At 37.0% G+C, this 24,059-nt stretch overlaps 2 protein-coding genes across 6 annotated transcripts in view; one reads left to right on the top strand and one right to left on the bottom strand.

Annotated features, from left to right (window-relative positions):
- Positions 1–6,024: 6,024 nt before the first annotated feature.
- Positions 6,025–13,771, top strand: LOC127868732 (trypsin alpha-3-like). Of its 2 annotated transcripts, none has more exons than XM_052410758.1 (8): positions 6,025–6,183; positions 8,421–8,539; positions 9,123–9,223; positions 10,204–10,352; positions 11,032–11,151; positions 11,318–11,454; positions 12,256–12,310; positions 13,465–13,771. In XM_052410758.1, the coding sequence occupies exons 1-8, from the start codon at positions 6,099–6,101 to the stop codon at positions 13,560–13,562; spliced, it is 864 nt and encodes a 287-aa protein (XP_052266718.1). In that variant the 5' UTR covers positions 6,025–6,098; the 3' UTR covers positions 13,563–13,771. The 2 variants fall into 2 exon arrangements, with proteins under 2 accessions (XP_052266718.1, XP_052266719.1); XM_052410759.1 differs by having other exon boundaries at positions 6,068–6,183; positions 8,430–8,539.
- A 2,598-nt stretch (positions 13,772–16,369) lies between these two features.
- LOC127868727 (RUN and FYVE domain-containing protein 2-like) overlaps positions 16,370–24,059 on the bottom strand; it is a 57,922-nt gene continuing 50,232 nt past the window's right edge. For all 4 annotated transcript variants that reach the window (XM_052410751.1, XM_052410749.1, XM_052410752.1 and 1 more), the window contains 3 exons: positions 22,059–22,283; positions 19,918–20,044; positions 16,370–18,067 (listed from right to left, as the gene is read on the bottom strand). In XM_052410751.1, coding sequence (XP_052266711.1) covers positions 17,924–18,067; positions 19,918–20,044; positions 22,059–22,283 — 496 coding nt within the window. In that variant the 3' untranslated portion in view covers positions 16,370–17,923. The remainder of the gene's footprint in view (positions 18,068–19,917; positions 20,045–22,058; positions 22,284–24,059) is intronic.

Raw genomic sequence — 24,059 nt, 5'->3', positions numbered from 1 at the left:
AAAACTTTAATCGAATTGAGGTTATCACACTAACTTCTGTAGACTTGATTTTTTACCGTTGCTGAAAATCATTTAAGATTAATTACAGCCTGAATAAGCACGAGTTCTTTCAAAAGGTTAATATTATACACTTTGCGTTCCTTTGACTATTTATTTTCATACAAGCGGAAGTAGATGGTCTTATTGTCCCTTTCGGAGTAATGCAGGATTTTAACAATTTGAACGTCTGCATCCCCTGAAGACAGAACAACATAGCATCCCATTTTAGTGAGATTTGTTCTGATCAGAGCAATCATGCCGGCCTTGTTTCTGTCACGAGACAAAAAGTCTTCCTTTTTTACATGAGCAGTCTGTTTCTTTGCTGAAACTCACAATATGATTCACGTTTCCGGTGCGTTTTGTCTTTGTTATTATCACCGTCTTCGTAGCCATCGAACTCCACTGTCGCTTGTCCGTAATGCCTTTCAATGAATCTACATAAGACTCGGCTATTGCGTTATATAACTCGCTCTTCTCCATGGTTAACGATGCAGCAAAGTGCCACCATCATGCATCTGTTTCATGAATACAGTTCATCACAGCCTCACATGCTGTGTCTACAGCATACTCTCAAATTTCCTGAGCGATCTGAGGCTTATCTGCTGTACAAAGTATGTTCTTGGCTTCAAAGAAGGCAACAGGATGGGAGCTCAGTTCATAAGACAATACGATTGCTAGGGAAGGATCTCCATATTTTGAAACCACCAGGAAACGCTGGAACAGAAGAGCAGGATCAAAAGCACTGTCAGAAGCGATCATAACAGCCAAGCTATTCATATTCATAAGAGATTTGGCTCTGTATTTCTCGTGAATTTATAAGCAAAGACCAACTTTCCTATGATATCTCTTATGATCGTTTTCCCAACTGCCTCAATTGCATGAACATTCATATGTGACCCAGCCACTATCTCATTGACCGTGTTTCTGAGAGTAGGGTCAGCTGTGTATGGTGATCAGGTTGTAATCTGTGTCTGCATTTTCTCTAGATCAGAAGAATCCCATTTGATGCACGCTTCAGTCGAGTCTTTGAGTTGTGGACTTGTAGTATAGGTCAGGTCTGTAAAATCCTGCATCGCACTGTTGTGCTCGGATGTTGCAAACAGGGTCCAAGGGGTTTGCATTTCCTCAGTCATTCCACTGCCGCGAGTTAGACCACATGTGCTATATAAAAACACCATCAATGTTTGCTCAATAACAAGATCAAGTCCTAGCCCAGCCCAGCACTGATTGCTCCTACAAACAACGTGAAAACCAATACCGAACTTTCGATAAACGTCCGGGTGCGTTTCCTCTAGGTTGCTTATTTGCTGCAGATATATGTAGTAATACGCAGATTGCAGGTAATGTATCCAGCAGCAGCAAAGATGGATAGCAATTTGGGCAATGCCTAATGCATCAACCAACACCCAGTACGATATGCTTTAGTCAACACCCTTGAATTGTTCATCATAAGCTAATAATTCAGCCATACTATGCTTGTCTTTGAGGTCTGGACAATTTCATGTGTCTACTTCTCTGTAGCCCTCTCGAGTTTGATCAAAATCGCATAACATATCATCTGCTAGCGTCGTTTTGCCCCTCAAAAGGGAAGAGTACAAATCCTTGGCATGATCCAGCAGCATCTGAATGGCTGGATCTTCCTTGGTCATTTCTGCTGAAAGCTGGCTGTGTATGCACTTTTCAATAATAAGATGGTCCCGTGAAGCCCTCTGGACAGATTTTCGTGTCACATGGTGCACAATTACATTTCTCAATAGACAGCCTGTTTTGAGAGCGGTTTCTTCCATGAGGGATCCTTTGCCCCCCCCCCCCCCCCCCGCAAGTTCATACGTTTATGAAACATCCCAAATTCTGAACAACATTTTCAACTACTTTGTGGCGCATCAATGATGATTTCGGCAGCTTTCCCATACAAGGGTTGGTCAAACGTTATAATGGTGTAAAGGTTGTGGCAAGGTTGCAAACTAAGACTTATGTTGACAGAATGCACGCTTTGTCCCCAATGTACATATTAATCACAGGCAAGAATTTGACTGACAACCGCCCAGGGTACTGTCTTTGCTGATGTAAGATACGCATAATTCCCTGCCAATTAAGTGTTGCCTGAAGCTGAAAAATATCGATCCTCTTGTCAAAATCCAGAAATTGCGACAGGTCCAAACTATGGCGTTCCACATAACAAGCATCACGTCAAAAGTAATGGACTTGCGGTCCTTCGTATTGTGTCATTGGACGCCATGTGAGATTTCTGTGTAACATAATAAACTTAAACTATATCTGACAATCGAAATGTGTTCTTTACTCCTCGAAACCTCGGTATAAACAACAAAAGCATCTAATCTGAGTGGATAGTTACATAGTAATGATCATTAATAGGTTTTGGTGGCCATCTTGGCGGCCATTTTGGACGCCATGTTGGATTTGTGTGTAATATAGTAAACTTAAACAATGTCGGATAATCTTAATGTGTTCTTTGCCCCTTGAAACCTATGCATATCCACCAAAAAAACGCCATGTTGGATTTGCGTGTACTATTGTTAGCTAAAACAATGTCTGATGATCTTTATGTGTTCTTTGCCCCTTGAAACGTAGGTATAGACACCAAATCCATCAAAGTTGAGTGGATAGTTACATAGTTTTGATCATTAATAGGTTTTGGTGGATATCATGGCGGCCATTTTGGACGCTACTTTGGATTTGGGTGTAATATAATAAACTTATATAATGTATGATGATCTAAATGTGTTATTTGCCCCTTGAAACCCATATATAGCCATAAAAATAATCAAATTCGAGTGGATATTTACATAGTTATGATCATTTATAGGTTTTGGCGGCCATATTGGCGGCCATTTTCGACGCCATGTTGGATTTGTGAGTACTATTGTACACTTAAACAATGTCTGATGATCTTTATGTGTTTTTTGCCCCTTGAAACTTAGAAATAGACACCAAATTCATCAAATTTGATTGTATAGTTACATAGTTGTGATCATCAATAGGTATTGGCGGCCATCTTGGCGGCCATCTTGAAAAAACTCTCCGGAGGTCCGATTGTGATAAACTTTTGATATGTTTTAAAGAAGCTTCTACTCTACCAGGTTCAGTTAAAATACCTTTTGAAGCAATTTTTTGGTGGTTGAAGGTGGTTTTTTTTCATATATTGACCCTACTATTTTGGAGGCTCGCTAGTTTTTAGGAACTTTTCTTGCAATCTCATTAATATTCATAGATATGCAAATGTACTGATTTGCATATTTAATTGCAGATCATGCTAGGTAATAATAATAATCTTCATTTTAACACCAAACTTTTTTTTCTAGAACCAATTTTGAAGAAATATTTGAGAATTATACTAGCTAAACTAGCTATTTAGTCAAAGCCTGACGGTTGCCATAGAAACAGCTCAATAATAACTTATAGCTGCCCAACTGAGATTGTTATCACACATTTTGTTACTTTATATTGAGTATACAATCAAGTAAGATATGTGTTGTTTTGCCCCCCTGAGTGGTACACCCCAACCCATCTGGCTGATAGACGAAATCAAAAAAAGTAAAAATAACAAGTTAACAACTGTAAAATTATCGTAAAACGTAGCTAGGCTATCATCACGTGGTTGGTAATGAAGGCAGGGATTTGATCCAGCTATGCTGTATGCAGTAAAATCTCTGCGCGGAGGTTTATGTCGCATTTCATTGACTTCAAGTTGCGTCATGCCTTGTAACATTTTAGTGCTTCTCGCTTTGCGTCTTGTTTATTAACTAGTGTATTTACTTCTGCAATGCTTTTCTAAAAACTATTGTACAGTTGTAATAAACAAACGATAAAGCGATATAAACTCAAATCAAGATTGTTCTAAATGGTGCATTTTCATCTATATGCAAGATAATATTTGATTCACAATTATAAAGAAACGACAGATGAAATGATGATTCTTGTAAATGCAACCAAGTGATGCAAAGAAGCACAAAGGCGCACGAAAGTTGCAGTATGTTTGGCAACAAATAGCGCAATGCAAAAAGCATTTGCCATACACCTAAATGCAATTGAAATTTGTCATTATTCAGTTGCCATCAGCAAGATAAATTGCCATAAAGCAAAAAAATGTAATTGAGAAATATGAATGGACTGGCAGACATTCCCTTCAATATGAGTGAGCTTTTGCCCAGGTCTGAACAAAGACGGTTGAACAATGACGGTTGAACTTTTGCCCGGTGTAGTGCATTCATAATTGAGTTTTGTCCGCCATCAAAATTGACGGGTACGCGACTGCACGTGTTTAGCTTTTTTCCAGATACCGTGAATTTGATGTATCTGGAAGTCGTCTCTGCTCCCTTCACTATTTAAAACTATCCCATAATTATCTCCTGAGACCAATATGCACTTATCGCACGAATGCACCAAATGTCCAAATTCCCCGAATACATTTAATTTTAATATTCACTCGGCGTTCGGTGCGTATATTTCTTTATCATAAGTTGCTATTCATTTGTCGTGTGAGCGCAGTGCTGTTACATGAATGTTCAATTGAGGACATCGTAAATGCAGGCGCTACTTCATATTCAAGCTTATGTCACCAGCAACGCGTTTCAAAATAAGACAGTGCTATAATCAAAGAATATGTATCTTCAAAATATAGAAATATTTGACTGGTTCGTCGCATAAAAGTATTTATACAAATGAAGGTCCATACACTAATCAGTGAACCTCTCGAAATGACAAAAAAGCACGATCTCATTCGGGATTGTTTTGATGTCTTTATTAATTAAATTGATTGACGCACATAATGCAAAAATGGGTATTATGCAAATTTTGCATTTGTGCAGTCTGGCCAGGCGCTACCATTTCCGCTCATGAGACCACGAAACATTGCGTGACTTTAAAGCGGACAGACTAGCACCTGACCATACTATTCGTATGCGCAGGCGGGTGTGAAGGTAAGCTCGCCGCAAATTACATAGATCATTGTCGCATGACGCGGCGCAATGGATGAATGAAGAGACCTGCACTGTCAGTGTCGGAATGATCAAACTTTTAGACACGTTATCAGAATCATGTATCGATTGACAGACAGAAAGTTATCAACACTTTATCAGTAGAGTGCGAACCTTACTGTGGAAATGCAACGATATGGTGCTAAATTAGAACACCGGCACTGGTACAGTTATGTGAAGGCACTTTGTGTCGGTCACTCCTACTGATCATGAGTTCACAAGGGAACAAACACTTCGACATTAATTTTAAGGAGACAACTAAGATTGTCCTCGTTTTTGTTCCTTTATTTTGAATTTTATACAGATGTTATTTGAAGTTATTCCTATGGCGTGGAATACAACAATATACATCTTTATAGACGTTAAGACCTGTATTCCGAACGCGAACGGGAAAAAAACGAACGTTCGAAATTACCTTGAAATTAATGAGCTTAAAGATTCAGTTGCTTTATGTTTGTGCCATTGAAGTGTTATCTCAACAGAACAAATCGACAAGCATAATCTATAGAACGCCAAAACTGCCTTGTGTTGTTTAGTTGACATTATGTTGGGTTAAGTTCTCATTATGTTGAGTCCAAGTGACATTATGTTGGGTCACCCTTGCCTTACCTAACATAATCTCAAATGAACCCAACATAATGTCAACTTAACCCAACATAATTTCGCCTTAACCCAACATAATGTCAAATGGACCCAACATAATGTCAGCTTAACCCAACATATTGTCAACTTAACGCAACATATCAGTCTTGTTCAACAAAAGGAAGTTTTGGCATTCCATAATAATCTTTTCAAATGATCTTACTCACTTAAAGTACGATACATTTATCTAATTATTTTTTGTTAGTGGATGTCGAGTTATTGCTTTATTTTCTCGCATACTCGGACAGATGGACACAGGATGAACTAGATGAATATTTAAATGAAAAATCGAAGTTAAATCAAACTGTGTAATTTTTTATAAATGCCACACAGCCAGTTCAAGTCCGTATCAACAAAGAAGAATTAGATAAGATTACAATGTTCTAAAATGTCGGGTCAGCCGGTATATTTATATGAAAAATGTACGATGCTATTACAAGCATTACGCGAAGGCTCAGGACGTCTGGGACTATGTTTACCTTAGTATTGGCGAGCATCTTGGCTGGTAACAAACTCTTAATTTTCAATATAATTCAATTAAAAAAACAGTAGTTTCAAAGCGTTAAGATTTATATTGGTGTTACGTTGAAAAAGATTTAATTATGCGATATAAGCAAAACGCTTTCATTGTTTTGTGCCTCGTTTGTGTTGTGTGATTGAGAATGCGTGTTTAAGTAACGGTTTAATTGAAATATAATTGTAACAATGTAAACAAGTCCATGCGTACATACTTTACTCATTTAAACCATTTGTCTTATAAAAAAAATTCATAGATAGCAGAACAGAAGGCGTGGACAAAAATACTTATATGGTGTATTCAATAGTATAACTAGATTTGTAAAGCTACTTAAAATTAACAAATTGTTAGTTCATTATTTGCAGAACAATTCACATCATGTTAAAACACAGTCTAGATTTTTTGTAGTGGTTCTTTTTTACACAACCATCGTTCTTCATCACTTCGACCACCACGTTGTCTGAAAACCATACGTTTAGTTTTAAAACTGTTGGCTTCTTAACTCCACGTGTTACAATAAATTGCTTTTTTAAGAATGCTTGTAAATCTTGTGCGGTTTGCCTTAATCACAGGCGTAAGATAATTCAGGTAAAGCTAAACAACAGTCAATGAGGAAAATACGGCATCTGTTTTAACCAATCTTTGCGAAAATAAAATCAAGCATCGGATAAAAGGTTGTATTTTAGAAAGCACCGCGAATTTATCAGTTAACACAGTAGTAAATAACTTTAACAACTTAATAATGTGATACATCTGTAATCAGAAAGATAAATACGATAAACTTTTCTGAACAAAGATATAATTAATAGTTCGTTGGGCCCAATATCCGGTAAAATATCGGAGCTTGCGATATATTTTACAAATAGGAGAGATACCCGGTATTTTCACTACAAAAAATATAATACTTTATGAATTTAGGTGGTTATGAAATGTTCATAGGCCGGACGGACTCGTATGTCGTAAAGGAAAGAACAAACACAATATTGTTGATTGAAAAAAGGCACGTATTATGAAATGCCTTAAAGCAGAATATATAAGATATTATTTCCGGAATTACATGATGAGCGGTAAATACACGCCTTATAAATGCCATAAATCAAATACAAATAGAACAGATTATATCCTAAATGACATAATGGGTGGTAATACACGACCTTCAAATGAATGATAGACGTCCACGAAAATATAGGAAATACGGCCTTTATACGAGCTTGCTTAGAAATCAACCGGGAAGTGTTTACCATATACATATACACGTGCATCTATACACGAAACTTGTATTTGAAGTATGGACTAATGCGCAGAAAAACACGCCGCAAAGAGGTATACAAACACATGGTTATAAAACACGCATTACAAATATAAAAAAGTAGAAAAAAATACTAAAATTCAATGAATAGCATGAAGTTCCTATAAGTAACACATACAAATACAGACAGTACACGAATCAACCATGTGGCGGAAAATGGGTGGAGATTGGTGTTAATATTGACCACAAAAGATTATAACGTCAGAGCCTTTTAAAAATAGCGGCCACAAAGGCCAATATATTATCCATTAATAAAAAGTCTATAAAAAAAAACTTTTTACGTTTTTTTTTTCGATTGCTTTTTCAATATTTCCACATTTTCGTAGGATGACACAAAATGCGATGTTCTTAATCTGAAAGGAACTGTAAACAGCCGTCGATTGTATTCAGTTATCATTATCTTTCATTCTCTTGTTAATATGTTATAGGTTTTCTATTTTCAAGTTATCAATATCCTTTTTGCTTAAATCTTCTATAATAGACATTTTTATAAGCATATTTGGAATTACATAACAAAAAAAGTAAGGCATATACTGATTTAAAATGCGCAAAGGATTCTTTATAGTTTACTCTGGCTTGCAGATGAGCAAAGTGTATGCCACATAAAAACAAATTATCGTTTTCTGTGAATATCCCAGAAAAGAGATAACAATGATAAACACACAAACGTGTGTGCAGATACATTTTTCTTTTAACAGTCTCAATATAAGTATTTTAATGAGTGAATATTCATGAAGGAAAAAAGGTAAAGCCTCACCACGATTTTCTACGGCTTCAATATAAAAGTTGTGTCTTAAATAAATTGTTTCCGCACTGGAAAAAAATGACTTATAATTCTAAACAGTGATCAAGAACATCTTCGACAAAACAAATAAAGTTTTTAAATTGTGTCCTTAAGTATCGTGTTTTCTTTGAGTTACCACAGTGTCCTGCGCTCAGGAATGCGGGCGTACGAGTTTCTCCCCAACGCCAAACTACGCAATGCAGATGATTGTGGGAGGACAGGTTGCTAACGAAGGGGATTTCCCGTGGCAGGTACGCTGTGACTTGGTTTATCAGGACAGGGACACTGACAACAGAATGTGAAAGACGTCAAACAATTAAGGGATCAATATCAGTACCGGGTAACAAGTTTATATGAGACAGATATTGTTTTTCCCTTCTAATATACACAGACTTTTTTTGAAAAAAAAAACACACTAGTGCACAGCATCAATGACAAGTTAGTAATTAAAATGTAGCTTTACATTGTGTGTTGTATTATTATTGTAAATAATTCTGTAACCAACGTAACACAATTATTGTTCAAAACGTCAGAAAGAAGAACATAACGAGGAGCTAATGTATATACCTTTTGTAAATTTTGTTGAATAGAAAACAAGACTAGTTGTTGGGGAGAAGTTAATTATGTGAACGTTGAAAGAGACAAACATGTCCATGCGCTAATCGGATTGAATCTGGAAAAACAATGTTCAATGCAGGCACGCAGGGAAATAACGAATTAACTACTGTGAAAGATTTTGGTGATCAAAGCAAATAGACCGACATAGAGAAAAGATCACATTGCAGTAATGCAAGTTTAATGTGGGTCAGTAATTAAGTGATGAGTTTGGTACAGGTTGGGCTCCTTGAGAACGGCATCCTAATCGGCGGCGGTACATATGTGGTCGGAGCAGGTGGCGTGGTCAAGGTAATCACAGCCGCCCATGTTCTGTATGGGTAAGTGAAATTTTAAATGAATATTTTGCGATGTTAATGAAACGTCTATTTATTGCAAAATGACGCTATTTCGTTATAATATGGGACGGAACTGTTAAAAGGAGTATGCATGTCTCCTCATATTAAAATGTGATAGGTTCAAACTTTGCACAAACAATGGCTCATCTTTTTTCTTAATGACATTTTTTTTCTCTTTATCTATTTTGGAAAATTTAGGGGAAAATATGACTTCAATAGGATTTTATATGAACAAATGTGTATTAACAAATAAATGAAACATATATTCCTTTATGATGTGCTCAGACCCAAGACTTGCTATGAATTGTAGGTATGCAACGGTCTTAGTTTATTTGTCTACATGAAGATCAGCGGGTATCGTTTAAGGATTAGTTTTATAAGGATTAGCGTTACAAGCTATTGCCCTTCCCTTTAGGTCCAAATATAATACAAATTTCCAAACCCAATCCAAGACAAAAATCCCAAACCATTCAAGCCGAATTCCAATAAAATAAAATAAATAAATTTATCATTTTTGTAGTCATACCTTTAAAGTTAATGAAAGAAGTCACTGAATAATGAATACACAATGTACTCTATTATATCATATTTTATTTTCATTAAAAGGATGCGCATGTATTCTAATTATATTTATTTTTTTATAGCAATTCATTAATTTTCCTACGGCGTTTTTAATTTTGATTTCAACCACGTAAAATTTTATGGTGTGGTCAAATTACATTTAAAAGAAATAATATGTTTTTACCAAAATCAATGTTTTTTTATTAATGTGTTTTTTGAAATGGAGAGTTTTAAGCGGCAAAATAAAAAAAAGGCGTTTTCTCCAAATGGAAAAAATCTTTGCCGCCGTAGTCATCAAAGCACTGAGGAGATGTCATTATTCTGACTGATTCTCTCGATAAGTCTTACACGGCATCACATAATATTCGATGTGTCACAATTTCTGAGTGTGTGTTTTCCAGCAAGGAGCCTTTTGTTAACAACTATCAGGTCGTGTTTGGCATGCACAATACCCACGGTGGCGGTACCAAGCGTATAGTGCAAGCAGTCAACATCAAAGTTCACGAATCATACAACCAGAACAATATTACCCACGACATTGCCGTAATCGGTATTAAGAAAGAGTATTGACTTTTATAGAACTTGATAACGAGTGTCTTGGATGCGATTTAAACCGATATTTGAAGATCATTTTACATATAGAATTTGTCAGTCATTAGTTGTACACTCTTGTTCGGATGGGGTTTTAACTCTGACACCTACAGCTAAAAAAATCGCGTCGTGATAACTACGTTTATACACGCAGAGACAAGGCAAGTTATTCTGTGGCAAATATTCTACAATTTCAATGTCTCGAATGTTATATCATCACTTTGCCATTGACTTGTTTCGTCTTTTTAATCCACGCACTAGGTATGACAGAAACATTTCTATTGACATCTTTAGAGTTCCATGGTTACTATTGAAATTCTAACAGTATCTGAGGGGCGTGCAATACATTTGAAAGATGTGTTCTTGAAACCTAGTTTATTTTAATGCAGTACACAAATAAAGCAACAGTTTGTCAACATTACAGAAAACTGTTTTTAATTGCTTATTTCCGAATTGAAAACTATCTGAATCAACGACAATTAACTTTAACCCATTTAAACGGATTTGTTGACAGAGTTTTGCCTGTTTTGAATTTGTCATTTAATACAATAAATTGATATACGTGAACATCGGAACGAGTTATGTGAATATTTCTCAACCAAAAGGCATATGTTCTAAAAGCCCTTGTTATACGGCAGGTTTCGGCAACCTAATGCCCTCCGCGCTTCCCGTCAACACGTTCCCGGCTTGCCGACCAACACGCACATATACTCACAACGAGTATGCGGTCGTGTCAGGATGGGGATCCACATCGGAAGGTATGCATGAACACGTTTATGGAATAAAAGGGAACATCATACGAATGTAATAAATCAAACGTTGGAACACAAACCATTCATTGCGTTCCCATTTGGCTACAGTCAAGGGTATATCATTGATATAAGATTTTAAAAAACGACACGTATCACAACATAACATTTACAGACGGCTCCGCCTCAACTGTTCTTCACTACGTCTGGAAGCCTCTGATAAGTCTAGCAGCTTGCGAACAGACCGGAAATGCCGGCCTCTTGGACTCCTCCATGCTGTGCGGTGGTGCAGCTGGCAAAGACGCATGCTCGGTAAAGATTGACGGAAACTTTTCAATTTTCGTCTGAACAGGAGAAGAACTGCAACATTTGTAGCTCATACATACACATTTTTTTTATTAAGCAAACATGATGTGTTGTTTATTCTTAATTAATAAGAAATTGAGTATGATCAGTAAGCTATAATGATACGAATTTCAGTGCATATGAATTTGTTCATAGCAAATCATTAGAAATAAGAAAAACTTTACAAAAGACAATCGGCGTTGACATTAATACTGATGTTGTTTTTAAATTTTAAATGTGAAAACGCAGGACAAACGCGTAGTAACATACTTCCCAATCCGAGAAGTCGAGCATTGAGTGTTGTTGAGTAGGTTTAACACAATTGTTATCGATCTCTGTGTATTCTGAACATACATTACTATTTTTCTATACAAATGTGTTTATTTCTATCATATAATTTACTTCGATAACGTATTTTATATCTTATTTATCTGCATTTTTTTTAAACAATTATTTGTATGTGACTTTAAATCTGCAACGGTTCTTGATGTCAATTATATCGTTTGTGTACGTGTCCATACCATTGAAGTAGAACGTGTTCGTATTTCTAGAAGTCAATGTTCCCCTTGCATACAATTATCGCAATAAATCAAGATGAAACCATATCTTTGACATCGACGCCGAAAAAATACATAAAAAGTTAGTACATGTATATACGACGACGCATCCAAAACGTGTAAATTCATAAACGCTACTGTTACATATTATTTTAAGGCTTAATTAGGACATTTCCCTCCACATGAATTTAATTCCATGTTTTATCTCAAGGGTGACTCTGGTGGACCTTTGGTTGCTCCCAGAAACGGCGCATGGGAAGTCGTTGGTAAGTAAATGCTCGATATATCTCTCTTCGAAAATGACATGGCAACTAACATATATAAACATCTGTTCGTGGATTCATTATTGAATATACACGTATTCGATTATAACATACACACACTTTGGAAGAACGAAAATGTCGATTGGTCATGAAGCATATTATCTGTGCCTTTAACAGGGGAGGGCGGGGCCGGGCATGCGTGTACTAGAGCTGTTTCTGTTTAAGTGAGATCAGTTGGGACTGACTTACAAAATGGCGTCGTTTTGTTGATTGTCGCTAAGAGAAAAGTCTATTTCCACTCGGTAAGCAAATTTATATTTTTTAAATGAATAGTCCTTTTCGGCTCTACGGTGTATGAGCTTCCCTCGGTGTTTCGTTCTAAGATCGTAGACGTCGGAATAAAAATGTATTGAATGAAAACCGTCCAAATGTGTTGTTTACTTACGTGACCTACGAGTAATCTGATGTACCAATATCATTTTCTCATGTAATACACTGTATTTACTAACGTGCATTGTAAAATATCACAAAATCATGGTTATTTTAATGTCCAAACGTGGTTTTGTTTCTTAAATTAGATATTACAAATATAACAACAACTTTGTGGACGGTTTTCCTTCAATAACTGTTTATTCCGAAGTCAACTATCGTGAAAAAAACACGAAAGAAGCACAAACACAGCGGAGCCGAAAGGGCGTATTTCTTAAAAAAGACAAATAAATATAAAGTGGCTTACCGGGTGAAAACACACGCAACTCCTTGGCGAAAATCACGAAAACGACGTCATTTTGTAAGTCAGCTCCAACTTACCTCACGTAAACGCAGCCTGCTCAAGTATACGCATGCCCCCCCCCCCTCCCACCCTGCTTTGAACTTGTTTGAAGTATGAACACTATTCAACAATTATAAATATTACAAAGAAGTATTATTTATTTAATACTTATCCATTTTGCAAATTGCTCACTGAGCAGCAGTATTGTCATAAGGCCCCCCCCCCGTTAGGTGTTTCAAAGAGGATGGACAGCCCACAACAGCACTTCTATAGTCTTGATCCACTTGATTCCTTCTTAAAGGCATTGAAAAATGACGAGACTGTTGAATTGTCAGAAGCTATTCGATTGATATATCTACTTCTGCACACCGTTTAATATTTGTAGGTTTGGTGAGCTGGGCATTCGGATGTGGTCGTGCCAACTTTCCAGGCGTGTATTCCGATGTCTGGGCCCTGAGGTCTTGGCTCAACAACAACCTCTAGATGGTCGTGTGTGCTTTATTTTGAGAATTATATACATGCGTATTCAACCGGAGTTTTTTTAATTATATTAAAGGGTGCAGCAAAACTTCCTGTCAATGATTCTAACTCTCAACGTATTGATTAACAATGGCTAAATTTATATACCGGTATTATGTATAATATAATATTATTAATTATGTATTATAAATATCAATAAATGATGAATCCATGCAGCGAATTCTTCATTTAATCCGCAAGTTAATGATTGTTGTTGCCGAAAAAACATAGATGTAAGGCTCTAAACATGCACAAACGTGTAAGACATTCATCATGGCCAGTGATGCATCGACAATATTCAATTTCATAACTAAAATTGCTTGACCATTTTGTGGTCATAGTCAGACGTCAACATTTAACAGATAACGGCCGCAAACTTGTATCATACGAAAACAGGCGACAAGGAAAACCAAGTGGTCATAATCAGATAGCTTCTTTAAAAGCTACTTGTAATATTCCGCCTCAAAGCAATATGACACTTATGGTCGCTCGTATGCTCATGTTTTCGCAAAGGGGACTAATTAGGACACTATTAGGTTCATATTCAGACTTATGCCATGAACCTTGTGGTGTTCATAATAATTAAGACTAGTAATAGAGACAATTTCGTGCTCATAAGCCTGTTAAAGGTGGGTTCCCACTGCCGATCCGATCAACTCGATCATCCCGATCACCGAAATTTCCCGACCAAACCCGACCAAGCTCGACTAAAAAGGGTATACACGACTTCTTCTCGACCTATTGTCGATAACACACGACCCCCACACGACTCATTCACGACGTCCACTCAACCATCTTTCCGATTTCCGCTCGATCATCTCGACCTAACGCGAGCCCTATACGATCTCAGCTCGACCAAGTGGACCTCAGCTCGATCGCCACCAGATCGTGATGGTCGTACTACAGTCGTACAAAGCGATCTAACATAACTCGGGAAGAGGTCGAGAGGATCGTGTATGGTCGAATAGCAATCGGGAAGTGATCGTGTACGGTCGATTAGCCGTCGGGTAGCAGTCTAGTAAATATGTACATCAAATCGATTAGAGCTCGAGTGGATCGTGTTGCGATCTAAAATAACTCGGGTAGATGTCGAGACCACACCTTGTCTACATGATCTGACAGTTGATTATGGCCATCCTGTGTTCATAATCTGACTGGTGATAAAGCCATTTAGTGTTAATTATCAGACCGATAATAGGTGCCTTAAAGTGTCCCTAAGCAAATCGATGATAGGGGTCATTTTAATTCATAATCAGACTAATGATAGGGACCATTTAGTGTTTATTATCAGACCGTTGATAGAGTCTACACAGTTTTTATAATCAAACTTACAGATTTTTTTTTGATTTTTTTTATTTTTTTTTGATAACACCTTTGAACATTTCCAATCACCTGTAATATTAGTTTTACCAGTTACAATATTGATTGCACTTAAAATTATCCGGACACTTAAGCGTACAATTTGTGCTTCACATTTTGGCTCCCTAACAGTAAATATGGCGCAAAGACAAGTTTACCGCCGTAATTAGTAATAAAATAACAATAACCAATGGTTAAACATATTCCACATGCATTTTACTAGTGGTCCAATACTGCAAGTTGCACAAAAGGTATTCCTGGTCCATTTTGCCCATTATCAAAAGGGTCAGAGATTTAATTGGCATACACATACTGCTCAAGTTTTGTCAAGAGCACATCAAAAGTGAAGTCACTATTGAATTTGTAACAACAATTATTGATGCAAGATGGACAAATTATGAAATTTCCCCTTTACTATTGATGGGAGATTCACCAGGGACCTATATAGGTCCCTGGATTCACGAATCATGAGATTTTCTCGGTCAGCTGCTGGAGCGTGCGCGTCGCGACCGAGGCGAGAGTCGCCTGCAGAAGATTTTCTCACCTGTACATATTTCCTTATAGAGGGGAACTTCTGCGGGTGGCTCTGCTAATCCAGCAGAGTCCGTCACCCTCGAGCTGGACGTCTTCCACACTGCTGGGATTGCTGTCTTCTCCAAGATGCAGCGGACTTGTCACCCGCTGTTTATCGTCGAGAGTTCGCCGGCCCGGACCTGCCAGAGGTCCCGTCTGAAGAGGGCCGGGGACGGCAGGGACAGCAAGACCACCAGTGTGGGGGACATACGGGACGGACCTGGGTCTTGCGCTTCTGCGCCGGGGGGAACCCAAGAACATCAAGGGGGTGGCTTTAAAGAGGGACCCCGGGGCGGCGGTACCTAGTGCGCTCAACAAGCTGGGGAAACCGTCTCGGGGATGAAAACGACGGCTGATGACAACAAGTGGGCCATAAAGGCGGAGCTGTGTGCTGCAGCGGTGCTGCGTTCAGACATGAATTTGTCTTTTGAGATTGTCTAACTACCAGTGCACATTAAGGTCTCATTGGCCACCGTGCACTGGTCTATTTGGATCTAAATTATTTCTTTGGCGAATACCCGGGAAGCCGGGGTAAATTTGACCTACTTTGGCCCTAAATTAATCTTTCTCCCCTGAAAGGTCACAGGGGCAGGTCGGGCTACTATAACCTCGTGAAGAGGCCAGTAGGACCTGTAAATAAACTCTGAAATACACACACACATGAATCATGAGATTTCAAATTTACTATTGAAGGGATGAGGCATGATATAACCCTACACTAGTGAAGCAAGATTGACAACTCATGCAGTTTACCTTTTACAATTAATTTCAGATGAACAACTTGTGAATTTCCGCTTAACCCATACCTGGTTTAGCATTCAGCGAGATAAAAATACATGTATGTAAAAAATCATGTTTATTACAGCATTAAAAGTCATTTTACACACATGAATGAAACTATTGACAAAGACTTTAAATTTAATAATATTTTTGTATAAATAGTTAATTTATACTATAAAATGTTACCATGTAGCATAAACATGTCATACACATTATAACTTAACATGTTTTTCAGAGCAATATACCACTGGAATGTTTCCAAATAAAACATCAAGTGTCATAAAGTTTACATCGTAAACATGTAGTAGAGATATAAAATAACTTGTTCATATATATAATAGAATTAAGGAACACCCATTTTTTCATTTTACCGGTAAGTCAAATATGGGTTAATATGAATACTTTTATATTGGAATGTGTTTGTTTTATGTTGCGTTTTTTCAATATTATAAAACTAGCTACTGTTGTCTGACCATCAAATCTATGTGTTATCTTAATTTCAGAAACACACTTTAAAAAAAGATGGAACTTTACACAAGGATCACATTAATCATAATAATTATCCTATTTGTGTCATAAATACTGTTATAGATAACTATATATAAATAAAAAAGATATCTTGACAAGATATGCACTGACACAAGTATCAGTTCCACAGCTTTAATTGTCAATTTATTTCAACTCATCTGATAAACTACAAACTGGGGCATAGAAAGCTCAGGAACATTTTGGCCACAAATGTGCTGGGTGTGGGACGTGCTTCCAATCAGCACAAGAATTGTTTCAAAAATGCTGTTTTAATACAGCAAAATCTTGTTGATTAGTATTTAAATTTTAAATAATAATTCCTGCATGTTTCTACTAAATATTTTCAAGATAAAAAGTTATTTATACTAATTAAATTGTTTAGTAAATTGTTTATATTTAAATTATTTAATTACATCTGATGCATCCTTTAAGAGAATAAAAATAAAAATATCTCAGCCATTGTATTTTTCAAAACAGAAAATTGTTTTGAAAGTTCCAGACTATTAGGTTGATATGAACAATTCTTTTTAATGAACTTCTAATTGAAGAATTTAAAAGTAAAATATCTATGCGTGTAAATTTCAATATGAAAATTTAAGCACTTGATAGAGTTAACTCAATGATATATTCTTAATATATTTTTTTTTTTAGAAAAGAATAAATGAAATTCTTCACACTGTTTTCTTTGCAAGCAAAAAAATAATTATTTGGGGAATGTTTAGATAAATAATGGGTATTTGTCTTCAGATACAAAATATGACTGTGGCAATGACCATGTATTTCTGTTAGAGTAAAAGCAGTTATCTGCAAATTCTCCAGAAAAGCATTTTACATTGTGTACTAGATTATTGATGAGGATTGTGCCCGATATCTATTGTAGCCGCATAAAAGTGGAAGCCCCAATCTTATTGTAGTAGCGGCCGATTTTATTAACACTCCCATACCAGTAAGAAATAATGTGTAAGTAAGACTGTCTTCCATAAAAATATTTTTCATGCCCCACAAAATGTTTAAGCCCTGCTTCCTTTGAACCCGTCTTCTTATGCTTCTGAGAAAGTATTTGATTGCACATAAAGGTTATTGCACTAGTTTCCACTGGCAGAGTACCTCTGTAACAGAACCTCATGACATGAGTCGCACACTCTCACAGGCTTGGAAGATGATGGGTGAGGCATTTTGTTGTCTGAGCATTCGGCACAGAATATGTCGCCACAGTTTCGACAGTGATGCTGAAAAAAGGAAAGCTGTATATGCTTGGGGCAATAATATGAGTCCCATTCTGAGAAAACTGTGCATAATGCATGTGCGTAAAGTGTTGTCCCAGATTTGCCTGTGCAGTCCGCACAGGCTAATCAGGGACGACACTTTCAGCTGTAATGACATTTTTCATTTAAATGAAGTCTCTTCTTAGCAAAAATCCAATTTAGGCGGAAAATGTCGTCCCTGATTAGCCTGTGCGGACTGCACAGGCTAATCTGAGACAACACTTTACGCACATGCATTATGCCCAGTTTTCTCAGAACACGACTCATATTTATAGTTATAAAAATTTACTAAACAATAAATGTGTGTTAACAGTGATGGTGTAAAATCAGTTGTTTGCAGTAACTGTACTTAAAAATAAACAAGGGACAAAATTGTCACAAAACCAGGTTTTCATTGTGAAAAAAAAATCTGATAAAGGGAGAAAACTCAAACTGAACTTTTGAAATGAACAAACAACATTAACCCCCTTCGTAAGTTTGTTTTTAAAAAAAATATATTTTTAGTTGTGGCGACCTTGACATTGGAGATATTGACGTGATTCTTTCGTGCGACACACCGTCCCATGATGGTGAACAAATGTGCCAAATGATTTTAAAATCTCACAATGAATGACATAGTTATGGCCAGGACAAGCTCATTTATGGCCATTTTTGACCTTTGAACTCAAAGTGTGACCTTGACCTTGGAGATATCGACGTAATTATTTCGCGCGACACACCGTCTAATGATGGTGAACAAATGTGCTAAATGATTTTCAAATCTGACAATGAACGACATAGTTATGGCCCGGACAAGCTTGTTCCGCCAGCCCGCGAGCCAGCCAGCCAGCCAGCCAGCCCGCCAGCCAGCCAGCCCGCCCGCATTCGCCAATCTAATAACCAGTTTTTTCCTTGCGGAAAACCTGGTTAAAAAACCTGGTTAAAAAGTTGGACCACTGTTAGTTTGTTGCATGTTTGTGTCCAATAAAACAAGGTTTCAGTGAAAATTCACCCTAAGTATGGATTGAAATTTAAATTCAATATAATTACAGTATAAAACTAGAGCCCAACATCCCAACTTGAGATTTATTTACAGAATTGAAATTAAATTATCCAAATGTGTGTATCATTTCAAAATTGTATGTTGGTACATCGATTTTGGAACAAAAATTGCAAACTTCATGCAGAACTTCCTGTGATTTACATGATGCTTGTAAACTCTTTAAGCATATATTTCACAAATGAGTTAATACCATATAAATAATGTAGTGTTTCATATTCTTTTATCTAGCTTCATTGAATTGCAAGACTTAATATAATCCAAACAGTAATAAAATATGAGCCATGCCATGCAAAAATGGGTCTTATGCCATATGCATCCAGCGCAACTCAAGACAAGCCTACAAATCCCTGCAGTCTGGTCAGGAGCTACCATGTCTTTAATGAGAACATGGAACCTTAAGTGATGTTATAGCAGAAAGCATAGCTCCTGGCCAGACTGTGCAGGTTAGACTAGAACTAATATGCTGGACGCATATGGTATAAAACCCTTTTCCGCATGACGCGTGTCATATATTCATACATAAAGGTCAGTGTCTGACACACTTTTGTCGGCCCTGAAGGGTGGGGTTGTATACTTTTCTACATGCAAGAGAGAATGGTTTCACTCTGAGTTTGAAATGGGTGGGGAAAGGGAGGGGAAATTTTATTTTCTATATGCCACAGTTTCCACAGTGTGTAGGGCAGTGTACCTTTCTGCATGCCAAACAAAATGGTTTCTCATAAAACTTAAAGTAGCTAGAGAACTGGGCGTGTCAATTATGAGTTCAATGTACCTTTCTGCGCGCCACAGAGAATGGCTTCTCACACAGCTTGCAGTTGGTGGCGTCCTTGTCGCTGGCCCACATGGCCTCCTTGTTCATCTGCTGCATCTCCTTCATGCCCTCCATCTGCAGCTTGGAGCTGCATACCACAACAATCATACAGCAATTGTTTTATTTGAGCCTCATTCTGGGAAAACTGGGCTAAATGCATGAATGTAAAGTGTTGTCCCTGATTAGCCTGTACTATTTTTTGTTTAAAGGAAGTCTCTTCTTAGTTTAGTTTAAACATGTTTATTTTAGCTCAATTATGTCAAAAGCCTCCGGTTTATAGAAACATGTCTTTGGGGCAGATCTAGAGAACGCTCTCCGATTGAGGATCGAACCCGTTACCTCCTGATCGCTAGGCGGACACCTTATCCTTTACGCCACAGTAAACAAGTCTCTTCTTAGCAAAAATCCAGTTTAAGTGAAGAGCACAGGTTAATCTAGGACGTCACTTTATGCACATGCATTAAGCCCAGTTTTCCCACAACAAGGCTCAAGGTGTATGGTAGAACAAGCGATGTGTTTGTGAAACACTATGTCCCCATACATTTGACCTTTGACCTTGAAGGATGACCTTGACCTTGACCATTCACCACTCACAATGTGCAGCTCCATGAGATACACATGCATACCAAATATCAAGTTGCTATCTTCAATATTGCAAAAGTGTACATTAAATTAGCGATTTTGACCCATATATTTTACCTTTGACCTTGATTCCTTGAAGAATGACCTTGACCTTTCAGCACTCAAAATGTGCAGCTCTATGAGATACACATGCATGTCAAATATGAAGTTTCTATCTTCAATATTGCAAAAGTTATTGCAAATGTTAAAGTTTGCACAAACACACACACAAACCAACCAACAAACCAACCAACAGACAGGGCAAAAACAATATGTCCCACACTATAGTGGTGGGGGGCATAAAAAACAAACAAGCTAATATTGGCCAATAGATTCTTTATAATCCAGCATTAAGATGGCCTATAATGGATATACATTTAAGGGGTAAAACTAGAATAATTGTTGAGTCTATAGTGGTAACAAGGTTTGACTCATATTTGACCTGATGACCTTGTTTGAGGATGCATATGGCCCAGTTTAAAACTTATCATAGATGCAGTCAAGATAACAATTCTGAAAAGGGTTCTTCAATATTGAGTCATAAATGTTGTCTCTAGAGCAGTAACAAGGGAACAATGTTTGTTTAAGATTAGACATGGGGACATATTTTTTAGGGTTGCACATGCCATAGGGTCAAACTAGGCCTAGATGTTGTCAAGATAAACATTCTGACCAAGTTTAACATTATGACAAGTTTCATCAGGATTGAGTCATAATTTATTTGTTCATAATTTATTGTAATTAAGCGCTGCGCTTACAATAATTGAGATCTATTTACCAATAAAATGTCAAGTTGACACCTTGTATACTTGGCAAGATATGCAAACTAACTAAGGAAACTTGCTCTAAAAATATGGAATACATTTTTCTAGTGCACTGCAATTGCCATCAATGACATCTACTTGCCAAATAAGAGTCAGGTTTATACCTTGCATTATTTTCATGGTATGCTCTGTACAAAAGTTAAACTGAAATATTCAGCACAGAGAACAAACATACAAAGGGCCATTTTTCTGTACAAAATTCTCTCTACATAACCATCTACACATTTAAGTTTTTCAACAATAAGATATTTAGCGAGATGCACATATAAGTTAAAGAGGAGTTGAAGCTTCAAGCAACTACACTTATAAAGTGTAACAAGAGCACCACATAACGTGTGCCAACGCTCGGCTGCAGGTGCAGTTTTGAATAAATGAATGCTTGTCAGATTATTATCTTTTTTAGGTCACAGTGACCTTGACCTTTGACCTAGTGACCCAAAAATGGCTGACAGACTGACCGACAGACAGAGCGCAAACCATAAGTCCCCTCCGGTTTCACCGATAGGGGACAATAAAACTCTTGATATATCAATAATTGCCTTGTCATATTTGGTAAAAAAAATGTGACTTCTAGAATGTTTGCAAGGTTTTTCTTCCTATTAACCAATAAGTGACCAATTTTCGATGCCACATTTTAATCACAAAAGGGTAACCTACTCGCTGAGGTGTGAGCCGAGCTCTGTGAGTGTTCGCTCCTGCTCCTCACATTGAGTCTTCACCAGTTGGAACTGAGCCTGCAAGGTGGCATGCTCAGCCTCTAGCCTGCGCAGCTGCTGCTGCTCCCTCTGCAAGGCAGATGTGCGCTCCTTCTCCTTGTCCAGATTCTTCTGCAGGTTTGCACGCCACTCACGCTCTATACGCAGGTCTGTCTCTAATGATGTCCTACAGTGAATAGACAATACGCTATGGGATATAAAACCATGTCTTCTCAAATATGAGGATTTTGCAAATATAAGTGAGAGTGTTTGAACATAATTAAAAGACTGGGTGTCAAATAATTAAATGCTAGCTTTTTAATAGGTACACACACTGTCAATTAAATCTCATAATAAGGTCAATTGAAGGACATAGAGGTATGGTTTCAGGTACCAGTAGGATATTTGTAAAGTTTGCTTCATACCCTGGTCAGTTTCTAATGATTTGTACTTAAACATATAAGACTCATCCATTTACACTAGTTTTGATTAAAAAAATGTCAAAGGGTACTGGTACCACATTCAACAAGAATATCGTTGGATGCAGCCTGATGCTGCATTGATCAAACAAAGAGTGCTATGCAAGTCTGTCTATATTAGTATTAATTCAATGACCATTTGTCAAAGTCAAAATAAGAGTCAAAGTTAAGGCCAATATGAGGTCAGGTCAATTGAGTGTGTTGATTAGAGCAATCAAAGCTTTTTAGTAAGTAGTATAGATGTTTAGCGAACGGTCAATTTGGGTTCATCAAGATCGTTTACCATCACAATTAATCTAAAGTATTTCAAGCTGAAGGTGGAAATGAAGGCAGATAATGTGGGTGTGATGCGAGTGTTTTTTACATAACATCCATGAAAATGTCAAATATTTGTAGCAATGTGTATTGATGTTAAATGAAATGTCATTTTGGCCTTACCAAGTATTTGGACTTTCTGAATTAGGCTTATTCCAAAAGTAGGTCAATCTCAACCTCAAACTGAAGGCTAAAGTGAGATGATGGTGTTGTGTTGTTCATGTTTAAAAACATCATTCATGCAAGAATAAAAGCTTTGTTGAAAGAATTATTGATTTTGAGTGAATCAAAAGTAGGTGAATGTCTGGGGAACAATTACGTGAGGGTGATGAGGTAGTGTTGACAGTGTCAAAAATGTGTTGTAAGAATTAATGATGTTGTAGGAAACGTGTCATTTTGGATTAACCTCAGATGGACAGAAATATGGAGAGGCCAATCACTATAGGCCTCTTGGGGAAAATGCCACGGGCATGAAACGCCCTGGAAAACATTTGAGCAAATAGGTACAAAAGAAAAAAAAAATATCTTGATTCTTATCAAAGGCATTATGACATCTAATTAGGGCGATGATATTTATCATAATAATGTGATTAGTTAAGTGATATATAATCTTACTGATGAAAACTTTTGTGGTAAAGATTTCCGAAATCCATCCTATGTCCCAGTTTTATATGATGGGCCACAAATTTGACATTGAGCGATAAAATACAGTCCTGGTTCATGTGTGCCAATGTTTTCTCAATGAGATGAAGTATTGTGCCATATAAATTGAAAATACAGTGAAACCCATTGGAAACCAAACCCTGAGGAAACCAAACCCAAATGTCTTTGTTTCTCGCAAGTTTTTGTTATTTTATAAATTTTTCGACTGCATACAACCAAATAAAAAAATTGAACGCTTTATTAGCCAAATATCAAATTATTTTATCTGGAAAGTGGTCTTATTCAATCTTATAAGACCTAAACAAACAAAAAGTGTCAAGTGTTATTTCAATGTACCACATAGGCAGGAATCATAACCAAATGATTGCGGAAGTATCCAAAGGACAAACTGTCTGGCATTGGTCCAATATGCCATCAGAAAGGGGTTGAAGATAACAAAAGTTGCAAATAATGATATAATAAAATTACGTCAATTGTGCAAGTTAATTAAAAATTAGAGAAAAATA

The sequence above is a fragment of the Dreissena polymorpha genome, chromosome 2 (assembly GCF_020536995.1).
Source record: "Dreissena polymorpha isolate Duluth1 chromosome 2, UMN_Dpol_1.0, whole genome shotgun sequence".
In the NCBI taxonomy this organism is placed as follows: domain Eukaryota; kingdom Metazoa; phylum Mollusca; class Bivalvia; order Myida; family Dreissenidae; genus Dreissena; species Dreissena polymorpha.
Note: the sequence above shows the minus strand (reverse complement) of the source record. Positions and strands in the feature narration are given on the sequence as shown.